General features: G+C 36.8%; 1 protein-coding gene across 1 annotated transcript in view; it reads left to right on the top strand.

Moving 5' to 3' along the window:
- The window catches only part of LOC103805219 (low-density lipoprotein receptor-related protein 1B-like), a gene marked incomplete at its 3' end in the record, with an annotated part of 73,724 nt that overhangs the window by 44,187 nt on the left and 20,237 nt on the right, over positions 1-9,300 (top strand). Inside the window, exons 3-6 of the mRNA XM_009077859.1 lie at positions 1,334-1,556; positions 4,272-4,443; positions 6,812-6,955; positions 8,377-8,613. Coding sequence (XP_009076107.1) covers positions 1,334-1,556; positions 4,272-4,443; positions 6,812-6,955; positions 8,377-8,613 — 776 coding nt within the window. The remainder of the gene's footprint in view (positions 1-1,333; positions 1,557-4,271; positions 4,444-6,811; positions 6,956-8,376; positions 8,614-9,300) is intronic.

Raw genomic sequence — 9,300 nt, 5'->3', positions numbered from 1 at the left:
AGTTGAGTTGGGACTAGGTGATCTGTGAGGTCAATTCCAACCCTTAAATTCTATGAAAATTCTATAGTTCTATGAGAATTCTATGAAATTAATTTGGCTGTTCAGAAAACATGCATTCTTTCCAGCCTAAAATGCATTACAATGCTGTATTTCTCTAAGAAGTTACAAGGCTAGAAATTCCTGCTCTTTACCATAAAGATATCTCAAGGTTTATATGCTGTAGATCCAAGTCAATTCCAACCCTTAAATTCTATGAAAATTCTATAGTTCTATGAGAATTCTATGAAATTAATTTGGCTGTTCAGAAAACATGCATTCTTTCCAGCCTAAAATGCATTACAATGCTGTATTTCTCTAAGAAGTTACAAGGCTAGAAATTCCTGCTCTTTACCATAAAGATATCTCAAGGTTTATATGCTGTAGATCCAATGTTATTCCCATTAGCAGTAATAACTAGGAGATAATTCAGTTCATTTGGAAAATGAAATCCTGATTCTCAAAGTAGTTTTAGTAACATTCAGCCTGGAATCAGATTATTCTTTACAGCATGTTAAAGTCATGGCAAGGTGGTCTTCAGCTTGCAAGTGTAATTTGTTCTCACAAATAGGTAATCTTGTTAAAATATTGTCAGGTTAATCAAAATTGATTTGCGTGTACTAAACCCACTGAATGCTAATCAAGCATTGGGTTAGGAAGCTCTAGTAGCAATTTTAAGTCTTTGATAGTTTCCCATTATTCTTGGATGGAATGACTTACTCGATTTGTGGAAGCATTTTAAAGCCTGAGCACCCTCCCAATGCTGGATACAAATTCAGTACAGACTAAAGCATCTCCTTTAGAAATAGATTTTGAAAAACCTGACAGTATTGATCACTGTATTTGTTGCACCTCATATGCAATGAATTGTTCTCCAGACCATCTGAGTTCATTGAGGCTTTGCCACTCTGTTATTTGTAATTATCTTGCCATGTTTTACAAATAATGGTCAAAAATATATTTAAGATTGTAATGTAAAGTATTGCATGTTGTATCTGTAGAAATAATGGTCAAAAATATATTTAAGATCGTTATGTAAAGTATTGCATGTTGTATCTGTCATGTAAGGAAATACATTTAGAACTTCTGTACATTCCATTTGAAAGATAATTCAGTGTAATACTGGATTTATTAGAATACATTGTGAATGTTTTTTACTATGATATGATTATCAGCATGGGGTATATGGGATACTGAAATGGCAAAGGACAAAAATTTCCTTCTCCCAGAGCTACCAGGAGCTTGGCACTCTGCTCACACCCTTTAAAACTTACCACATCTTATTTTCTTTCAACAGAAAGCTTTTCTTTACAGACTATGGGAATGCTGCCAAGGTGGAGAGATGTGACATGGATGGAATGAACAGGACGTGGATAGTAGACTCTAAAATTGAACAGCCAACTGCTCTGGCACTAGACCTCATCAATAAATATGTGTACTGGGTTGACATATATCTGGATAGTGTGGAAGTTGTTGACTATCAAGGGAGAAAGCGACACACAATAATTAAAGGCAGACAAGTAGGTATTTATTTGCAAATTAGTAAAAAGCAATAATATCAGTAAATGCACATATGTGATGCTAACAGCTACAGTAATTTCGTAGCTTTTTCTCTTTTTAGTTCAAATGTGTTGGATGTTAACAAGTCCATCTGCATGTTTTGGTTTCTTTGGAATTTAGTCAGTTTTGCAACCTATGGACAATTTTCTGTGCAGTGTCTCATTAACAATGCACCATGTAAGTCACACTCCCCATTGTCAAAGATTTCAGGAGGGAAAATATGGGGCAATGGGAAGGTACTGGGAGATAAATCATTAATGACAAGAAGATGTCTTTACCCATTCAGGAAGGAGAGACATTCAGGCACAATATGTGGAAGAAGCACAGTAGCAAAAACTATTCCCCCATTCAGACTAATCTGGATGCCCTTAAATCTTATTTTATCGATGGCAATGATTCTTTTCCCTGTTGATTCAGATGTTTGTGGTCATAAATACAAATGTTGAGACCCTGTAAGTCTTTGAGCAGGAATATTTCCATCCATCAGTGTTGCTTCAGCTTGGAAAGTGAGGTAGTAGGAAAAGGAAGGGTTCTCTGGCAGTTGTGACTTAGGCAAATTGAAGGAAAATTAGCAAAGATCAAACTGTTCTGCTCAGTACTTGGAATCCCAGAGCTGGTGTGGGCACCATGTTTACATCTGTTTCTGCCTGAGGTTAAACAGGGAATATAAAAACTTGCAAACAGAGAGTAAACACTTTATCTGTTCTGCTGCCATTCTTTGCTTCCAAGTAATCACTGCTTACCTAGAGAACTGACAGCTGGTCAGCATAACTGCCATTTAAAATAGGCACAAAATGTGGCAAAAACCAGTCTAGGTCACCAAAGTAAACACCAAATACATTCCTATTTTTTACTAAATTACTCCCAGTCTTTAGCCAGTTGTTCTGGAACAACAAGGGATTTGTCAGGTAACATTTTGAAATAGATACTTAAAAAAGGAAATTAATTTTCCAGAACCAAAAATCACATACTTCTACAGGCTTATAACAGTGTTGTGCTGGTGTCATAAGAGAGATGCTTGTTCTTTCTCTTCTTGTTGAAATTTAGATGTAAAAGAGGATACTTTATCAAGTTCAGAAAGATAATTTCATCTCTAAACTACCTAAAAAAGGTGATCTGTTTCTCTCAATGTGGGTGAAGGGTATTAAAAGGTTTGGCCTCTCAATTGGTCACTGCTGTCACAAAGAGTATTGGTTGTCTTTCCACTCAAATGAGAAAATTAATTTCAAATGATGTGCTTTCCAGTGATACTGGGCTCATTGATTCATAGCCTGGGTGACTTTCAGAGGACAATTCTTTGTGCAAGCAACATTTCCATTCACGTATCAGATAGCTGGAAAGCTCCATGAGATGCAAAAACAACAACTGCATAAATTAAATACAAATAATAAAGTCATTATAAAATGCATTGTAAAAAGAGTCACATAGTTTTAATAGTGTTAATATAAAAGCCCTCATGGGAATTAAATTGTAAAGATTTAAACCGAGTGCAAATGGAAATAGGGGAGGAAAGGATTACAATTCAGAGGATAATTCAACAATTTGGTACAGATGCATAGTTATTTTCTAGGCTGTTTTCCATCTTACTATAATTGGATTGAATTTCTATTGGGTCTTAATAAAACTCTTCCATTGATCTCAATTATTATTTCTTTTTCTGGGTGAGGGCAGAACACAATGGCAAGATTTGGCCAGCTAGGGTGTAATTTCCAAACTAGGCTGAAATACTTGATGCATGACAGGGTTTTTTTCTGTTTGGGTTGGTTTTTGGTGATGTATGTCTGAATTTGTGAGTGAATGAGCTAAGTAAATACTTTGTGGTGAGCAATTTATTGATTAAAGTAGTAAGATATTCAGCTTGTGAATATCTGAACATCTGCCAACAAATTCTCCTTAATTGCCAGTGAGATATTTGACATTTTCTAAATCTATAAATCAAGCACAACTGTTAGACTATCAAGCACTTCATGTGGGAGCTCTGATGGTCTAACTAACCAATATTAGGTAATTTTAAATCAGTGTGCTCAGGTATATCACAGATAAATGCAATTTTAGAATTCACTTTTTTGAGAAATAAACAGTACCATGTGGCCACAATCATATTCAAAGAGAGCAACACAAAAGAAACACAAATTTATTTATCATGTATTCACTGAAGAAAACATTCAGCAGGTTTATCTGGCACTATTTGCCCTGATTTAAACGTACCATAATTGTAAAAAGTGCATCAATCACACCTAAAAACTGTGTTTTAAATATCTGAGATTACTATATTTATTAGTCAATGCTAGTTAATAGTAGTTAATTTATCTTAGTTACTATCAGTCAATGAATATTAGTTAAACTAAAGCTGTTGCAGTCAAAGTGTGCAGGAGTTTTTAATATAAAAGACAGAAAGTTGATAATTCAGAGAGTAAATACGTTTGGATGGCTAAAAAATTTGAATTTTCTGCCTTTCTTATACCAAGCTTTTCTAATTATAAACTTGAGACTATGAAAATGCAAACTATACTTGTAGAATAGTTTGTGTTTACTATTTACAGATATTTACTGAGACATTCAGAAAACCTTTTGCATTTTCTCAGGCAGAATTCAAAGTAATGCCTGATGTTTATAAATCATAGATACGCCTAAAATCCTGAACTAAAATAATGATATTTTTTTACCTTTTCCAGATTAGACATCTATGTGGTTTGGCAGTATTTGAAAACTATTTGTATACAGTTAATTCAGATAATCTCAGCATTTTACGGATAAACAGATACAATGGCACTGATGTTCAGGCTCTTGCTAGTCTGGACAATGCTAAAGAGATCCGTGTGTACCAGAAAAGAACTCAAACAGCAGGTAAGATAAAAATTCCTCTTTCTGCAAAACACAAAAGCAGATATTGAAGTGGTTAAACCTCATGCAGTTTTCACTGACAATTCCATCAAAAAAACCTGAAGAGGCAGCAGGAAAAGTGTATAGAGAATTTTTAGCAGTATATTGATAGCATTAAGTGGTTATGTGGTTAAAAAGGTTCTACCAGAAAAATGTATCAGAAGATGCAGTGAAAATTTCTCATTGTGCCAAAACTCTCTGTTATTTCTTGATTTGTCCAGTTTTCTTGTGTTTCTAAGCTTGTAACTCAACTTTTTCCTGAGCATTCAGCTTGGAGAGCTGCCAAAGAGCTCTGGTCTGTGCATTGTCTGGCTCCACACACTCAACATGTTAAGAATTTAACACCTTCAGCAATTTTGGGTGTCCAGTGTTGTCCACACACTTGGGTCTCATTCCTCAGAGAGGTTTCTCTGGGGCTGCTTTTCAGACAGGCTATGAACCTCAAGTGAGTCCCTGTCTTTGGAGTTGCCAAAAAAGCACAGAGATTGGGCAGTTAGCCTGCCTAACTGCCAGCACAGCACCAGTGAGATAGGAACATGCTGTCAAAGTTTCTTTGGTTTGTATAAATATCATCTTTCCCCCTGTGAAAGAAATCTTCATTTTCATCTTGAATGAAAAACTTTTCACAACCTCAGAATTTTTGGTAAAATAGCAATTTCTGAGGTCCATAGTCCTGTATGAGTCGGTCAGGGCTCTGTTTGCATACTTCCTGCATGCAGAACAGCAGTGTGGTTTGTAGGACCTTTGTGCAAAGATAGCAAAATCCAAAATGTTTACAGCGATGCTTTTATGAGAATTTTTTGATGTGACTGATAGCAATAAATCGTTGCTTAGACAGAAAAGCCAACACATCAATTCTGGTTCTCAACGTCGATGTTACTAAACAGACTGACTGTTTAGAGAAGTTTCTGAAGTGGGAACAAACTCTAAATTGATGTAGAGAGAGTGAACTAATTTTCACCCCATAGCTGAGGGCATTGATTTGCAGATGTCAGTCTCTGAAGAAGGCTGCAAAGACTCTTTCCTTGCTACAGGCCTCTCTCTTGTACTCCCAAGGGAGAGAGGTTGAGTAGAGGAGAGACATGAGTACAGTGTTTTATTACATCCTGTGATTACTCTGCTCCTCTTGCCCTTTGTTCACTATATTTTGAATGGACATGTTTGCTGCTTGTCAAGATTTGCTGTAAAGGCTGTCTCAGCTTGGTAGAGTTTCTGTATACCTTTAACCATATTGACCTTAATCCACTTGATTGTTTGGATTTTTTTTTAAAAAAGCTTGAGGGAAAGGAGAAAAAAACCCCACAGAAAAGTATGTTTTGAGCTAAAATCATCTTGGCCTGTTCTAAGCCAGTGTAGTAAATGTAGGATAGCAAGGCAGATTTTGTTTTCTCATCAGATTTGTCCCTGCCCATTGGCAGGAGGGATTGGGACTAGATGATCCATTCCAACCCCTTAACATTCTATGTTTATATGATTTGCCTTTAATAGTTTGAAACACTGAACTTGACATATTAGTCTGCTAATTTAGAACTGTGCATTTGAAAATCTGAAATCAAGGGAAAGGAATTCATTGGCTCATCAGCTGGATTTATGTCACAGCTGTACAAATCTGCACATCAGCTGGATTTATGTCACAGCTGTAGAAATCTGCACTCCACTCCTGGAAGCGTTCAAGGCCAGGTTGGATGGGGCTCTGAGCAACCTAGTCTAGTGGAAGATGTCCCTGCCCATGGCAGGGAGTTGGAATGAGATGATCTTTAAAGTCCCTTTCAACCCAAACCATTCTGTGATTCTCTGAATATGGAAAAAGGCTACAAGGTTTGTTCTGTTCTTCAGTTTCAGCACAGGTATCTGCCCCAGAAAGGTGCTGTCTAATGGTGTTGAACAGCAAACTGTGTTGCCATGGGATGCACTGTGTCCTCAGAAAACCCAACTAATCAAATGAACCAAAGCAACAAATACAAAAGGGGAGAAGTGTCAGCTCCCCCAGGGGAGCACTGCCCTGCAAATTCTATGCAGAGGCTGATTCAAAAAGGGGAGCTCCCCCAGGGGAGCACTGCCCTGCAAATGCTATGCAGAGGCTGATTCAAAAAGGGAAGATTGCACACAACTCTGGCTATAGCTTGATAGCCACGAGATGGCCCTGTGCATTGCTTGTCTGATTTGGATATCATGTCATAAACAACCACCTTCCTTTGCAGTTATATTCTGGGGCAAGATTTATTGTGACACAAATTTCCTTGTTTTTTCTGCCTAAACTTTCTCCATGCTGATGCATATAATTATCTTGCTTTAAATGGATCTGAATCCTGCTGTTTTTCCCTCGCCATAGTCAGAAGCCACGCGTGTGAGGAGGACCCATATGGAATGCCAGGGGGATGTTCACACATCTGTCTGCTCAGCAGCAGCTACAAAGCACGGACTTGTCGCTGCAGGACTGGCTTCATCTTGGGGAGTGATGGCAGGTCATGCAAAAGTATGTTATTTAAATCAAAGAATCTGCCAGCCATGAATATTCCAGGGTATAGTTCAGGGTGTTCTTTAGCATGCTGATCAATAACAGTAGAAATCACTTGGGCTGCTTTGGGGGGGAAATAGGTTTGTAATGTGTACTTGACACTTTGTTCACATACTCCTTTCATTCCCTTAAAGTTATTTGATTTGGCTTAGTTCATAGAAGTGACAAATGAAAGCTGGGATGCTGTTCAAAGAGCACTAAAAATTATCATAAGTTTTACCTTAGTATATTTTACTGTTTATTTCTATGCTAAGCATTCTCACAGCACACAGGTACTGGAATGATGTTAAATAGTTTGTCACATCCAATTTCCACCCCTGCAATCAACTTGTAACACAGAAGCAGATCATTCATGTGAATAAGTCAAGCAAGGGTTTTCTCATGACACTTTTGAAACCAAATGTGCTTTGTATGACTATGGTTATACCTAAGATGACAATACATAATCTCTTGGTCACTTGCAGCCAACAGATTGGCACAAAGTTCTGGGGAATGCTTTTTCGTTGTCTGTTTTCTCAATCAAATGGCATTGATGATGATGCATGAATGACATGCAATTAAATACTCTGATAGATGAGTATATTTGACCTCATTAAAACCTGATACAGTTTTCACTGAAAATTCCATCAAAAAGCCCTGAGAGACAGCAGGAAAAGTATAGAGAGAATTTTAAGCAGTGTCTTGGTAGCTTTAAGCTGTCAAGGATAATTTTTAAGTATCTAAGGATATTTATATGTATCTTTAAGTAAACAGTCACTTTACTAAGCTTCACTTAATTGTGACTAATGCAATTAATCTTCTGAGAAACTGGAAATATTGGTATCCATGTTTTGTTTCCCAGTATGAAGGAACAGTGTGTGTTGATCTGTTGCATTCCATTGAATTTGAAAGAAATTTCCTGTAATCTTTTGAGTTGTTTTTTTTTCTGAGAACATTCAGGTGAAAAAGAATGGTGTTTTGTATTTGCTGGGGTTTATGACATTTTTAAATTTAGTGATTAGTACAGTCATGGCCTATATTAGCCTCATAGATCCTAATGAATCGTAAAATTAAATGTCTGCAGAGCTATGTATGTCCACCTCACAGCAGATGCAGAGTTATTCTGTGGTCTAGCACTGCTTTTGAGTGTGAACTTCTATGCAAAAAATAATTAGATGTAAGCAGCTCACTAAAGAAATTTGTATTTTTAATTAAGGTCATGTAATTAGCTAGAATTCTTGAGTTTGGATACCTTTGGAATATATGAAAGTTTAATTTTTGGTATTGAATAATGCCCCTGCTCCCCACTAATTGTGCCAGTTAATTAAACAGGGACATTAAGCACTATAAAGAAGATTAGGCAGCATCAGTTGTTTATGTTTGTAATCTTTGTTTTGCAGGACCAAAGAATGAATTGTTTCTTTTTTATGGGAAGGGACGTCCAGGAATAATACGGGGAATGGACCTGAATACCAAAGTATCTGATGAATACATGATCCCTATAGAGAACTTGGTCAATCCTCGTGCTCTGGACTTCCATGCTGAAACCAATTACATTTACTTTGCTGATACTACCAGTTTCCTAATTGGACGACAGAAAATTGATGGCACAGAGCGAGAAACAATCCTCAAAGATGGTAAGCAATGGTAAATGAGAGTGACATTCACCAATTCTCACTAAGGAGATGTTGAACTGACATTTACGGATGATTTAAAGTTTTATTTAAATCTCCCAGGGAAAACAGACCAAAATTGGGCCTTGAACAGAGTTGGAAATACTTTTTTTTACAACTTCCTGTTTATTTTTCCTGAGTGCAGAAATGTAAACTTTGGTTAAGTCATTCTGTTGTGAGTTCTTAGGTTGTCTATTTAAGTTTACACCCACCAGCGAGTAATTCTTACATCTCCACTGTATTCTTCCAGGACTTGGCTATTCATTGAGCCATCCCACATCCTTGTGGACTTTATAAACTTCTTCACTCCAGCCTATATCACAGTGTGGATTCTGGAGCTTATTCAAATATTTTGGCAGAGTGATACTGCCTATGGTGCTTGAAAACTCATTAGGAAAAAAACATTGTCTTTCCTGATGCATTTTCTATTGTATATGTGGAAGCAACAGGAAGATCTAGACATATTTAGAACCTTAATTAAGATGTTTATGCCATTTATTACAGTGATGAGAGAAAAGACCAAGAATTCTCTAGTTTCCACCTCTCCCTCTACGCAGAATCTTCCTGGTTTAGAATCATATTTTGTCAAACTAAGTGCTGTTGCAGTGATAAAACTTCCAGTCTCTCAATCCATATTTCTTTTTCCTTTAT

This window comes from Acanthisitta chloris, unplaced genomic scaffold, assembly GCF_000695815.1.
Source record: "Acanthisitta chloris isolate BGI_N310 unplaced genomic scaffold, ASM69581v1 scaffold4457, whole genome shotgun sequence".
Classification (NCBI taxonomy): Eukaryota; Metazoa; Chordata; class Aves; order Passeriformes; family Acanthisittidae; genus Acanthisitta; species Acanthisitta chloris.
This window is presented reverse-complemented; position numbering and strand designations above follow the sequence as displayed.